The sequence below is a fragment of the Sturnira hondurensis genome, unplaced genomic scaffold (genome assembly GCF_014824575.4).
Source record: "Sturnira hondurensis isolate 20B ecotype Veracruz unplaced genomic scaffold, ASM1482457v3 Scaffold0019860, whole genome shotgun sequence".
Classification (NCBI taxonomy): Eukaryota; Metazoa; Chordata; class Mammalia; order Chiroptera; family Phyllostomidae; genus Sturnira; species Sturnira hondurensis.
In genome coordinates, this window is record NW_028092491.1 from 154113 (window position 1) to 168417 (window position 14305).

The 14305-nt window shown below is 38.4% G+C and overlaps 1 protein-coding gene and 2 pseudogenes across 1 annotated transcript; 2 read left to right on the forward strand and 1 right to left on the reverse strand.

Annotated features, from left to right (window-relative positions):
• Positions 1–3784: 3784 nt before the first annotated feature.
• LOC118974818 (olfactory receptor 4C15-like) lies at positions 3785–4753 on the forward strand. Its single transcript, XM_037028407.1, has one exon. It carries the CDS (start codon positions 3818–3820, stop codon positions 4751–4753), a length of 936 nt encoding a protein of 311 aa, XP_036884302.1. The 5' UTR covers positions 3785–3817.
• Positions 4754–6180: 1427 nt separating this feature from the next.
• Positions 6181–8369, forward strand: LOC118974793 (olfactory receptor 4C11-like; annotated as a pseudogene).
• A 4819-nt stretch (positions 8370–13188) lies between these two features.
• On the reverse strand, positions 13189–14012 carry LOC118974795 (olfactory receptor 4C11-like; annotated as a pseudogene).
• Between the last annotated feature and the right edge of the window lie 293 nt (positions 14013–14305).

The following is a 14305-nucleotide window of genomic DNA, read 5'->3' on the forward strand; positions in this document are numbered from 1 at the left end:
GGGAGCGTCCCTGTACAATCTGGTGCAGCTCCAGTATATTTGAACACATGGCTGTGAAGAAAGGAACAACCTTGGAATATTCTAGGAAAAATATGAACAGAATCAACTGCTTCCTATAGAAGTGCATGAACTTCAAATTGATATCAAAGTGAGTATAGAGATTGGGAAGGGCTGGGCCAATGATATGGCTATTCATGGAGGCTTTACGTATGTTTATGACTTTTCCTATATGATTGTATGTATGTTAGCATGTTAGTTCCACTAATATAAATTAATCCTACTGGAGACAATAACATTATAGTCAAAACCCATCTGCTTTGTTTTTAACTGTTCAGATAGAGGATAATATGGTGTTGTGGGTTTTAAAATTTGATTCTTTTCAATTTGTGGAATGATGCTCAACACACAGAGCTACACCAGTGAGGGCTTAGGCTTGATCCTTAGTGTTAATGTACATAGTGAAAGTAAGTCTATGATATGTTCTCTTCTAGATTTTAAAATTATATTAGAATGTTCAAAGAAGAAGAATTACAAGTTTTTATTTTCTCTCTTAACATATTGTACACATGCCTCACCATATGTCATCCTATTATTTAGCATTCACAGCATCTTAATTTGTAGTAATCTGATTTGCATAATCATGTGCCTATTACTGAACATTTTGTATACTTCTAAATTTTTATTGTTATAAAAATTGCATACATCATCTTCAGTTACAGAACTTACGTTACCTCATTTTGCCTTTATAAAATTTTTTAGGATTGGATTCCAAAAAAAGGAATAGAAACATGTTTGCAATCCTGAAAATATTTGTTAAAACACTTCTGAAAGGATTACATGAAATGAATCAGTTTGATTGCAATTTAAGAATTAATATAAATTTCCCCCCTTTATTGAATTGATTGGGGTGATATTGGCTAACAAAATGATACAATTTTTAGGTGCACGATTCAACAACTGATCATGTGTACATTGTATTGTGTGTTCAACACCTCAAGTCTAGGTTCTGTCTTTCACCATTTATTCCCCCATACCTTTCTTCACCACACCCGCCCCCCGCAAACCTTCCCTCTCCTTTGCAATCATCACATTTTTGTTAGTGGCCATGAGTGTTCTGTCTTTTCTTTTTCTGTTTTGCTCAGTCTCCTCACTTCTCTCCCTCAGCAGCCTTCATCTCCAACATCTGTCAGCCTGTGGTATCTATGAGTCTGTCTCTATTTTGTTTGTTTGTTCATTTTGTTTATTAGATTCCACGTATGAGTGAAATCATATTGTATGCCTTTCTCTGAGTGGCTTACTTCACTCAGAGTAATGCTTTTCAGGTCAATCCATACTGTTGCAGATTAAGCTTTTCTTGTGTTTAGAAGCCCAGTGTTATTCCATTGTGTAAATGTACCTTTAGTGAGGGTGAGGACATGGAGAAAAAGGAACCCTTGTGCACTGTTGGTGGGAATGCAGATTGGTGCAAGCACTGTGGAAAAGAGGATGGAGATACTTCAAAAAATTAGTAATGCCATTGCCATATGACTCAGTGATTCTACCTCTGGGAATTTATCTGAATTTACCCAAAACACTAATTTGAAAGAACATATGCCCACTCTGTTCATTGCTGAGAAGCTGATAACTGCTGGCCCATACATTGGTATCATTTACTTTTTAACAAATGTTCGTTGACTGATCCAGTGGCCTTATAGTGTTTGCTTTATACTCTAGTTTTCTGGGTGGAAATTTCTAGCTGAATACGGTGTTCACAGTGCAGCTTTGTTTAAGAATGTCTAGTACCTTGGGAATTTAATTGAAATGGTTATTTTAAAATAAACATTAAGACAAATACTACCGTTACCTATCATATATTTATTGCAAATTTTTCTCATTAGCTCTGAATAATTTTCACAAAGATCACGTTATCTTTAATTCCCACAGTAAGCTTAATTGCAATTTTATTTATCACTTTAACAAGGAGATTATATGTCTATGTACACATGCATTTGGGACATAAATTTCTGTTGTATGTGCTGGTGAGGACACAACCATTCTTGGAAACTGGTGTGTAGCTATGGAAAATAGTATATAGTTGCAGTACTTATCTGGATATCTCATGAACAATGTGGCTGTCCTGCTAAGTGAGGAAATAGTTACTACAATTGGTCATGGCACTTATCATACCCAAATTTTATACTTTTCCAATTTGACACTCACCATGATTCTGTGAGATGAGCACAGAGGTTATACATGAACATACTTAGTTTGAAATAAAGTCATATAAACGACAAGTTGTACAATATCAAATTGGGCCAAAAAGCACAAATAATTAGTAAATATGTAAAAAACCTCAAGACTTTAGACAAACTCAGCATATTATTTCTATTCCTCGCCTATGTGGTTGTTGCCAATTTGTATGTGTAGTATTTGGACTATTACTTTCTGAATCTACATCACTTGCTCGGTGTCATCATGGGACCTCCTTCAAGCTGAGCAAAGGACTCAGAAGACTTTGATTTCCACAGGGGCATGAAGACTGCAGAAGGGCCAGCTCTGCTCCTTTGTCTCTTGATGCATTAGGAATACTTAAGTGTTGTAGCTGGGAGTCTGTGTTTAAATTCCAGACCCAGCATGTGACTTGACATTTTCTCTTTCAACATGGATTGTCTTTCAGGAAAATAGGGATAATACGATCTAACATGTACTTTTTCCTAGGACTATTTCTTCAACAGCTACTTTCTTTATATTAGTTCACTTGGTCATGCTGACAATACCCTTAAGTAGGTAGGTATTATAATTTTTCATACACACCCATTCTTATTTTAAATGATGAATGAAGAAAGAACCCAACTCAGCATGTGCATACTTGTTACATGTTAGTGTAGAGCTAGGCACCTTTCCATAGAGCTTTCTTCTTTTGTAGGGAATGAATGAATTCATCTTTTCTGTTTTGTTTATTATAATGAAATTATTGGGGTGATAATGATTAATAATATTATACAGACATCAATGTAGAATTCTATAGTACATCACCTGTATATTGTATTGTGTTCACCATCCGAAATCAAGCCACCTTCTATCACCATTTATTCACCCTTTTACCGCTTCTACATATCCCTGTGCCCACCTCTCCTTCCCTCTGGTAATCACCACACTATTGTCTGTGTCCATGAGTTGTTTTTCTTAATTTTTTTGCCTTTTACCCATCCCCTAACCACCTTCCCTCTGATAGCTGTCAGTCTGCTTTCTGTATTCATCTTAAAGATTCAATTAAGTTCAGAGGTAACAAATTTGGATGAATAGCGATGAATTTTAAAGGACTGTAAATTAGGGGTTATTTCTTCTTCTCTTTGTAGATGAGGTTATCTCATGATCAGTGATGGCATGTGAGTCAGCACGTTCTCATTCCATACTGATAGCAGCAGTGACCAATAAAGTATAAGTTCTCTGTCCTCAATGTGGATGTGACTTCAGAATCCTCCTCAATAATTCACTCCAGGAAATGTGATCTGCTTTTGCAGTGGAGATGAAAACTATGTCTCTTCCCTGCTGTGTATGAATACTTTTCCTACATATAAGCTCTGGTCACTTTAAAGTACTGAATAATTTATTTCCTCCTGACTTCTGCCTGACATTCCACTACAGCCTTCAACAAATTCCCAATATTCTATTCTCCTTTACAACAGAAGCCTGTAGCCATCTTTTCACACGGATGCACCAACTGGTCAATGACTGTGATACAATGGTATCATAAACTGGACTCAGGTGACTTTTTTCTCATAATTGTAGATTTTATATTCTTACTCTGGAGGCAATTATCTTTTCCTTGGAAATCATGCAAAACCACAGCTTTGTAACAGAGTTCATCCTCTTGGGGCTTTCACAGAATCCAAAAGTTCAGAAAATAATATTTGTAATACTTTTGTTGAGCTACATGGCAATTCTTGGGGGCAACTTGCTAATTGTGGTGACCATCAGCAGCAGCCCAGCACTCCTGGGCTGTCGCATGTACTTCTTCTTGGCTTTCTTGTCCCTCCTGGATGCCTGCCTCTCCACTGCCATCAGCCCAAAGCTGATTGTGGACTCTCTGTCTGAGAGGAAGACCATCTCCTTTGAGGGCTGCATGACCCAGATCTTTGCTGAACACTTCTTTGCTGGAGCAGAGGTGATTGTCCTCAGAGTCATGGCCTATGACCGCTATGTGGCCATCTGCAAGCCCTTGCATTACTCTTCTATCATGAACTGGAGACTCTGTGGCATTCTGATGGGTGTGGCCTGGACAGGAGGCTTTCTCCACTCCATAATACAAATTATCTTTCTTTTACAGCTGCCTTTCTGTGGCCCCAATGTCATTGATCATTTCATATGTGACTTGTACCCATTACTAGCGCTGACCTGCACTGACACTCATGTTTTTGGCTTTTTTGCACTGGCCAACAGTGGGTTTATATGCATCATAATCTTTTCTTTGTTGCTTGCCTCCTATGGTATCATCTTGTGCTCTCTGAGACTTCACAGTACTGAAGGGCAGTGGAAAGCTCTCTCTACTTGTGGATCTCATATTGCCGTTGCGGTTTTGTTCTTTGTTCCCTGCATATTCATGTATGCTCGACCTCCATCCACTTTCTCCTTTGACAAAATAGTGACAATATTTTACACCACCCTAACGCCCTTGTTCAATCCTTTGATTTACACGGTCAGGGATAAGGAAGTGAAAAATGCAATGAGGAATGTGTGGAGCAGAATAATGGTAGTTTGTCATGATAGATGAGACTGATTTGATGGAGTATATACTCAGTGTCCATTCTAAGACATGGTGCAGCTGCTCAATGTAGTTCTCAAAATCAAGACTTAGATTGGTCTAGGTTCCCTAAGTCTTCCATGGCTTCAGCCCTCTCAAAGCATCTCTGCTGCCTGAGGGGTCAATACACCTTAGACTGTATTGAGGGCAGATTGGAAGTAGTTTCTGTCTTGCAGGCCCCCTCACTGGAAGAGATTTAGGTGGAGAATAGGATAGGGCTGTTCTTGGTTTACACCTGTTTTTTTCATGCAAATAAGGTTTATTGGTGATATGTTCTCATGGAAGAGAGCAGGCAAGGGACCTGTTGTGGTAGGGGAGAAAGGCAAGGGCATAGGTGGCAAGAGCAAGAGCCTTTGTTCTGAGGATTTACATAGTTGGTGGGATGGGGGAGGGTCAAGAAATTATGTATTGATGGTCTGGTAAGGGTGGTGCTAGCTTTCCAGGATGGGGGTGTGTTTACCCAAACACAGCCTTTCAGATCCTGGGATGAAAGCACAGTTTCCAAGGCATTTTTCCCCAGATCCAAGGAAAAAAAGCATAGAATTCCAAGGACTGCTGAGTCAGTGTGTGGAACATGTAGCCCTCCATCCCTCCTCATCCTTGTCATTTTTTTTTGTTGTTGTCTTTCCTACCTAACATTCCCCACTCAAGCATTTGGAACCGAAATCTTTGGGGATATGGGGGGTGACGACTGCTCTGGCTGCTTCCCGCTGTAAAAGGGACGTTGAGAGTTCTTTGGATTCTGTCCACTCAGTAATTTTGGTTGGAGGCAGTGGAGGGAAGTGTCTATGCATCAGCCCATGAGAGGTGTCCAGAGCCTGAGGTCCCAGCCATGGGTAGTGATTGCTGCCTCTGCGTTCCAAACACCTGAAGACAAAGCGTGCCATCCGAGTCAACATCTGAGTCACCGCACCGTTTATGTCATAGTAGAAACTCCCAGAAATTTGGTTCTTCTCCATAGTTGGTGGAATTTACACCTGGATTTTCAATGACCTTTGTCTATGATTCATAACTGCACCTTCTATCCGGTTTTGGCCAGTGATATTGCAGTAGGTCATAAAGACAGAAGTTGAGTTCTGTGATGAAATCTTGCATCAAACTATCCTCTATAGTATTTTCTTTTGCTCCTCCCCTTCTCTGTCTCTCTTTATGCTACCCTCTGATTCTTCTTTTTTTGGTTCTGCTCACTCCCACTGTCCTCTCTCCTGTATTCACTTCACTCATTCTCTACTCTTGCCTCTTGTACGCTCTCATTCATTTAGGTATCTATTTTCTGCATTGATATTTGCTTCACCACGTACTTATTCAGAACTTGATTCTGAAATTAGACTATGAAATTAAGGTAACAATTTTTGTCTTTCTTGGAGGGCTCAGGATGTCTGTTTTCTAGGATCGACATGATCCTAGCAAGTCTTCGTAAAATCTACATGAAATGGGTGTGAGTTGTGTGTGACATGGATGGTGAATGCTAGAGAGAGAGACTATCTAATAGTACTCCACTCTAATTTTAACCTAACTGTTCTTGGAAAAGTTTCCCTCCTTCCTCCTTCCTTCCTTCCTTGCTTCCTTCCTTCCTTCCTCGCTTTCTTCCTCCCTCCCTTTCTTTTTTTTCTTTCTTCCTTTCTTCCGTCATCCTTCCTTTCTTCTTTTCTTCCTTTACTATTTATTTTTTAATGTTGTCTAACTACAGTTGTCTCTATTCCACCCCCCACTCCTCCTCACCCAAGACATCCCCACTACCCACTCACTTTTGATTCCACTCCTCTTTCGTTTTGTCCAGAAGTACTTTGTACATGTTTGTGACAACCCCTTTCCCCTTCCCCATTATCTCCTCCCATCTCTCCTGCATTGACAGTCAGCTCATTCTTAATTTCAATGACTCTAGTTATATTTTGCTTGCTTGTTTGTTTTGTTGCTTTCACAGCAAATGAGTGGGTCAAAAAATTATGATACAGTTACATGATGAAATGATATGCTGCAGAAAGAAAGAAAGAGTCCTATTCTTTGCCAAACCATTGATTGAAGTGGAAAGCATGATGCTAAGTGACATAAGCAGGGAGTGAAAGAGAAATACCGCATGAATTTACCTCTAAGTAGAAAACAATTCTGTATCTCAGGTCAAAGTTCCCACATTGGAAGGACCGGGCACATGGGCACATTACCTTGTAAAAGAATGTGCAGGTTAAATGAAATAACAATAGTGAAAATTGTTTGAAAAATAAGTTTATACAACAAGAATAATATATAATCAAGGATTGTGTTATTCAGTTAAAATGACACACAGTAATATAAGCAAATAGGTGATTGAGGCATTTGTCTATCTGGGAGAAAAGGGGAGACTTGTATTATCAAATGTATTTGAACTGGTTTAAAATTTCAACGTTAAAAATAAGGATTAAAGAAGGGAAAATTAGATTCTTCACTACTGTGATGTACCCTCAAATCAAAGAGTTAGGAAAGGGCAGAAGTGTTAGGAAACGTGAATTAATTCAGTGATAAAAGGTATGCAAGTGTTGGTCTGGTTTAAGGTGTACACCTTGTCAGGAGCTAAGTTCATGTCTTATGTCCCCAAGACTTCTCTTTACTTATTGAAAATAAAACAATGTAGAATTATATGACCTGGCTTTCATGGCTGTCCTTCATGTGTCCATAATTTTATCTCTTACAACTTTTTGATCAATGGCAGCAGTGTTTAGGCAGATCATCTCTATGTTTGATCTCTGTTATTGATCAAAGGAATATTTGTGGTCTTCCCATTTCTTTATCTTACAATACTGTCAGGGAACTTTCTCATTGCAGTGACTATTAAAAACAACAAGACCCATGTTGGGATAGATGGGAATCCCATCTATTTCTTCTATCTATCCTTTGCTGATGTCTGCTCTGTAGAACCACAGCCCCAAGATTGATTGTGAATGCCCTTTCTCAGAAGAAGAACACTTCCTACAATGAGTACATGACTCAAGTCTTCACAGTCCACTTCTTTGTATGCATGGAGATCTTTGCGCTCATCCTCATGGCCTTTCGTTGCTACATCACCATTTGTAAGCCCTTGCAATACCCAATCATCATGAGGCAGAGAGTGTGTGGTGTGTTGGTGGTTCTGGCCTGATGGGATCTTGTATCCACTCTTCAGCACAGATTTTCCATTGCTTCGCAATTGCCCTTTTGTGGCCCCAATGTGATTGACCACTATTCTTGTGATTTGCCGCACTTGTTGCAACTTGCCTGCATGGAGCTGTATGTGATAAATTTGTTGGTTGTCTCTAATAGTGGGGCCATTTGCATGGTGAGTTTTATAATCCTGCTTATCTCCTATGTTGTCACCTTTTACTCTCTGAGAAACCACAACATAGAAGGGAGGTGAAAAGCCCTTTCCACGTGCACATTCCACTTTATCATGCTTGTCATATTCTTTGTTACAACTGTATTGATATATACACACCCACCAACCATGTTTCAAGTAGACAAGATGAAAGCTGTACTTAACACCATTGGGACATCCTTGCTCAACCCTGTGATCTATACATTGAGGAATGTGGAGGTTAAAAATGCCATGAAAATATTATGATGTAACAAAGTATGACTTCAGATAATAAATTCTATATGGGAATTCCAATGTATACTTCCTTAATATCTTAGTTTTGTTTCATGGGAAGGAAAGGGAAAATATTCTTTTGAGGAAATAAAGGAAAATATGATAGGATTTAATTAGAATATGGTTATTACTTAAAGTTCATAATCATTTTGAACACCCTGGGTTGACCCTTGCTTGAATTCTATCAACATTTGGTCATACTCCTTAGGTAATTTAGCTTCCTACGCCTTCCTTTTCTTCTTAGGAAAGAAAAGTACTAACAAATGACAGAAAAAATGTCGGTTAATGCATATGTGTATATGCACCATATTTTTTCTAGATTTCATTTTTGCCTGTATGAATGTAGTAATCTGAGCTAATCTCTAGAGCCTGGAAAGTTATAGAGTCAAGGTTCACCATCTTGACAAGCTGATGAGTAGAGAATATGTTCTGAGATATTACTCCTCTGGAAATCTGTGCCTGAGCCTCCTTCAGTGGGGGTGTCTTCACTGATGAACCCTCCAATTGTGATCAAAGATAGAAACATCAGTGAACCCTACATTGTCTCTGGAAAACCTCTCAAAATTAATTCTATGTGAGGTGAGGGAGGGAGGAGTGTGATATTTGGACAAAACAGCACTATCACTGAGTCAATGGCTCTTTGGGTCTTCCCACTGTTCCTCACAAAAGAGAGAAAGAGACAGGGGAGAGTTTGGCAGCAGAAATATGTGAAAGTCAGGAAAGAAGGTAGGACAGAGAACAGTGCATAATGAAGAGAGAGAAAGGGAGAAAAGAAAGTGAAAATGTTGTCCAATTTGGAGAGAAGGAGCTTAATCTTTCTTATTTCTTGAGCATTACTTTTGGGTCTATGAACACTTGCAGGCAAATAATCGTCCTTGGCTCTATGTTTATTTGGGTATCAGAAAGGAAGTTTTGTTTTTGTTGTTTGGTTCTATAGTATCTCAAAAGTCAAAATTCAGATTTTTGGAGAAGAATCTTGTATGAAAATTGATGTCCAGCACTTTTCAAATTTGGTCTTTTAGTTTCACAGGAGAATATTTTAAAATGTGTGTTTTCATATGGAAGACAACCTAATCCATGTGTATAATTCACAGCCCCCACCAACTCCACTTCAACTTCCTAATCTCATAATGGAGTACTGACATGCCATTTAAGTACTGAGTTATTAATTATCATCAAATTGGCACCAGAAATTATTACTCCTAGTCTTCTGGACTAATGAGAAAAGGACACAATAAACTCATAAGTATGTGAAGCATTTCCATCAACTGAAGCCAAATTTTATGTTGCACCAAAGATTCCTGATAGTTATGGTTCAGGGAAGTGGTTGCAGAATAAATATTTTAGTCTCAAATGGGACATTTGTCAGAGCTCTGAATACCATATACACAAGCAGCTATTTGGTTTCATACTACTTTCAAATGAACAATTTTCTGAATTTCTTATAGTTCTGTTTTGAGAGAACTTGAATCTGGCATTATGCAGATTATACTTAAGTGTAATTGATTCTCAAGTAACCAAGACACTCAAAATAAAACATCAATTCTTATCTCTTGGTATTCCTTCAAATTTATTGTAGTGTGAAAAAAAATATTATNTTTTTCAAGTACAGTTTTCTGCCTATTACTCCCATCCCATCCTACCCCCCATGCTTCTCCCCTCCCTCCCATTTCCACCCCTCTCAGTTGTTGTCCATGTATCCATTATATATGTTCCTCTAAATCCCTCCCCTATTTCCCCTGAAATTCCATCCCCTCTCCCCCTAGTCACTGTCAGCCTCTTCTCTATTTGAGTGTCTTTGGTTAAATTTTGCTTGCTTGTTTGTTTTGTTTAGATTCCTGTTAAAGGTGAGATCACATGGTATTTGTCCTTGAACACCTGGCTTATTTCACTCAGCAAAATGGTTTCCAGTTCTATCCATGATGTTGCAAGAGGTAGAAGCTCCTTATTTCTTTCTGCAGCATAAAATTCCATTGTGTATATGTACTATAGTTTTTCATCCATTCATTTACTGACCGGAACCTGTCCATCCATTTCATTTTGACAGGCACCTAGGTTGTTTCCAACTCTTGGATATTGTTAATTGTGCTGCTATGAACATTGAGGTGCATATATTCTTTGGGATTGGTGTTTTAGGGTTCTTAGGATACAATCCTAGCAGGGGAAACACTGGGTCAAAAGGCAAGCCCAATTTTAGTTTTCTGAGAAAATTCCATACTGTTTTGTAAACTCAAGTGTTTTAATGATGTCACTCTACTCTTTCCTAGTTTACATCTCTTCTAGTGAGAATACTGCTGTAATTTTTATGTTTATTTCTCTGTACACAGGGCCTATTCTTTTTAGCTCCTTTTAAAAATTTGCTGCTGCTTTTGATCAATTTATTATAAGTTACCTTTAATTGTAATTTCCTCCATGAATTTTATGCTTGGGATTGGTGAGATTCTTAGTCTTATGCATTTCCAACCTTTATTACACTAGGAGAAACTTTCCCTGGCTGGTGAAGATAAGTGGATTGAGTGTGAGCTGCAAAACAAAGAATCACTTCTTCAATTCCTAGTCAGGCACATGTCTGGGTTGCAGGCTGGGTTCCCAGTGGAGACCATGGAGAGGCAACCACACATTGATGTTTCTCCCACTCTCTTTCTCGCTTCCCGTCTAAAAATAAATCAATAGAATTTGCAGTTAATCAATTAATTAATTAATTGGGGGGGATTGGCCAATATTTCTTTTAGTATTTTTTCCTCTCCTTCCTCCCATTCATTCTATTCTTTGATGATTTTCAGCTCGAGGAGAGGAACAATCACAAAATCTCATCCTTGCCCAGGTTGGGGTGTCCTGGTTCACAGTCATTTCTGTAGCTCTCCAACCCTTTTATTATTTGGGACTTTATGCAGTCTTTCTGCAACGTGTTACTTGAGTCAAATATCAAACTACACACAGCTCCAAGTTTCACCTCATCGTAGAGGATTTAGTAAATTTTCTTATCTTCAGGAAACAGTAATGTGTTGTATATGACTTTATCCAAGCTGTGCTTCATCCTGTGATTCCAATCTATTTATTCCACTATGTTTCTCTCACATTTTCTAATCAAGACCTTATCTCAAGTATACAAAGACCTGGGCTGTCTATTATTTAATAATGAGAAGTAAATTACTGAGGCTTTCTGAGTTTTCATTTAGTCACAAATAAACTTTTTTCCCACTACAATAAATTTGAAACAGTACCAAGAGATAAGAATTGATGTTTAATTTTGAGTGTCTTGGTTACTTGAGAATCAATTACACTTAAGCATAATCTTCATAAGGCCAGATTCAAGTGCTCTCAAAATGGAAGTGTAAGAAATTAGAAAAATTGTTCATTTGAAAGAAGTATGAAACCAAATAGCTGCTTGCTTATATGATATTGAGAGCTCTGACAAATGTCCCATTTGGGACTAAAATATGTATTCTGCCACCACTTCCCTAAACCAGACTGTAGGGAATCTTTGGTTCAACATAAAATTTTGCCTTCACTTGATGGAAATGCTTCACATATTTACGAGTTTATTGTGTCCTTTTCTCATTAGTCCATATGACTAGGAGTAATACTTCCTGGTGCCAATTTGATGATAATTAAAAACCCAGGTACTGAAATGGCATGACAGTACTTGATTATGAGATTATGAAGTTGAAGTGGAGTTGGTAGGGGCTGTGAATTATACACATGGATTAGGTTGTCTTCCATATGAAAACACACATTTTAAAGTATTCTCCTGTGAAAGTAAAAGACAAAATTTGAGAAGTGCTAGGCCTCTCTTTTCATACCAGATTCTTCTCCAAGAATCAGAATTTTGACTTTTCAGATACTATAGAACCAAACAACAAAAATAAAACTTTTTTCCTCTTTCAAAAATAAACATAAAAGTCAAGGACAATTATTTGCCTGGAAACGTTCATACTCCCAAAAGTAATGCTCAAGAAATAAGAAAGATAAAGCTCCTTCTCTTCCAATTGGACAACATTTCCACTTTTCTTTCTCCCTTTCTCTCTCTTCATCATGCGTTGTTCTCTGGCCTACCTTCTTTCCTGACCTTCTTTTATTTCTGCTGCCAAACTCTCTACTGCCTCTTCCTCTCCTTAGTGAGGAGCAGTGAGAAGACCCCAAAGAGTCATTGACTCACTGACACTTCCGTCTTGTCCAAATATCACAATCCTTTCTCCCTCATCACACACAGAATTAATTTTGAGAGATTTTCCAGAGACAGTATAGGTCTTCACTGTTGTTTCTAGCTTTGATCGCAGTGAAGGGTTCATCACTGTAGATACCCCCACTGAAGGAGGCTCAGGCACAGATTTCCAGAGGAGTAATTTCTCAGAACATCTTCTCTAATCATCAGCTTGTCAAGATGGCAACCTTGACTCTGTAAGTGTCCAGGCCCTAGGGTTTAGCCCTGATGACTGTACTCACAGGGACAGAAATGAAATGTAGGGGAAAAATTGGTGCATATACACACATGCATGCACATACACTTGTTCTGTCATATGTCAGTACTTTTCTTTCCTAAGAAAAATGTGTATAGGAAGTTAAGTTACCTAACGAGTATGACCAAATGTTGAAGGAATTCAAGCGAGGGTTGTCCTAGGTTATTCAAAGTGATAATGGACTTTAAGTAATAATCATATTCTAATGCAATCCTCTCAGTTTTCTTGTTTATTTCCCCAAAAGTATATTTTACATTTTCTGTCCATGAAACAAAACTAAGATATTAAGGAAATATACATTCGATTCCCCATATAGTATTTATTAACTGAAATCATACTTTGTTACATCATAAATGTTTCATGGCATTTTTTACCTCTGCATTCCTGGGTATAGATCACAGGTTTGAGCAAGGATGTCCCAATTGTGTTAAATACAGCTATCATCTTGTCTACTGGAAACGTGGTTGGTGGATGTGTATATATGAATACATATGAACCAGAGAATATGACAACCACGATAATGTTGCATGTGCATGTGGAAAGGGCTTTTCCTTTTCCTTCTATGCTAAGGTTTCTCAGAGAGTACATGATGACAACATAGGAGATTAGCAGGATAATAAAACTCATCATGCAAATCGCCCCTCTATTAGAGACAACTCGCAAATTTATCACAGATGTGTCCATGCAGGGAAGTTTCACCAAGGGTTGCAAGTCACAAGAATAGTGATCAATCACATTGAGGCCACAAAAGGGCAATTGCAAAGCTAGGAAAATGTGTGCTGAGAGTGGATACAAGATCCCGTCAGGCCAGAATCACCAACACACCACACACTCTCTGGCTCATGATGATTGGGCATTGCAAGGGCTTGCAAATGGTGATGTAACAATGAAAGGCCATGAGGATGAGCGTAAAGATCTCAATGCATCCAAAGAAATGGACTGTGAAGACAATGTAGTCATTGTAGGATGTTTTCTTCTTCTCAGAAAGGGCATTCACAATCACTCTTGGGGCTGTGGTTCTACAGAGGCAGACATCAGCAAAGGACAGACAGAAGAAATAGATGGGAATTCCAAGGGACTTGTTGTTTTTCATAGTCACTACAATGAGAAAGTTCCCGGACAGTATTGTAAGATAAAGAATTGGGAAGACCACAAATATTGCCTTGATCATCAACAGAGATCAAACATAGAGATGATCTGCCTAAACACTGCTGCCATTGATCAATAAGTTGTAAGAGATAAAATTATGGACACATGAAGGACAGCCATGAAAGCCAGGTCATATAATTCTACATTGTTTTCTTTTCAACAGGTAAAGAGAAGTCTTGGGGACATAAGACATGAACTTAGCTCCTGACAAGATGTACACATTAAACCAGACCTACACTTTCATAGCTTTTGTTACTGAATTAATTCATGTTTCCTAACACTCCTGCACTTTCCTTACTCCTTGATTTGAGGGTA

Excerpts from the sequence above, each read along its gene's own strand:
- LOC118974818 (XM_037028407.1), top strand. The coding sequence starts at position 3,818 with ATGCAAAACCACAGCTTTGTAACAGAGTTCATCCTCTTGGGGCTTTCA.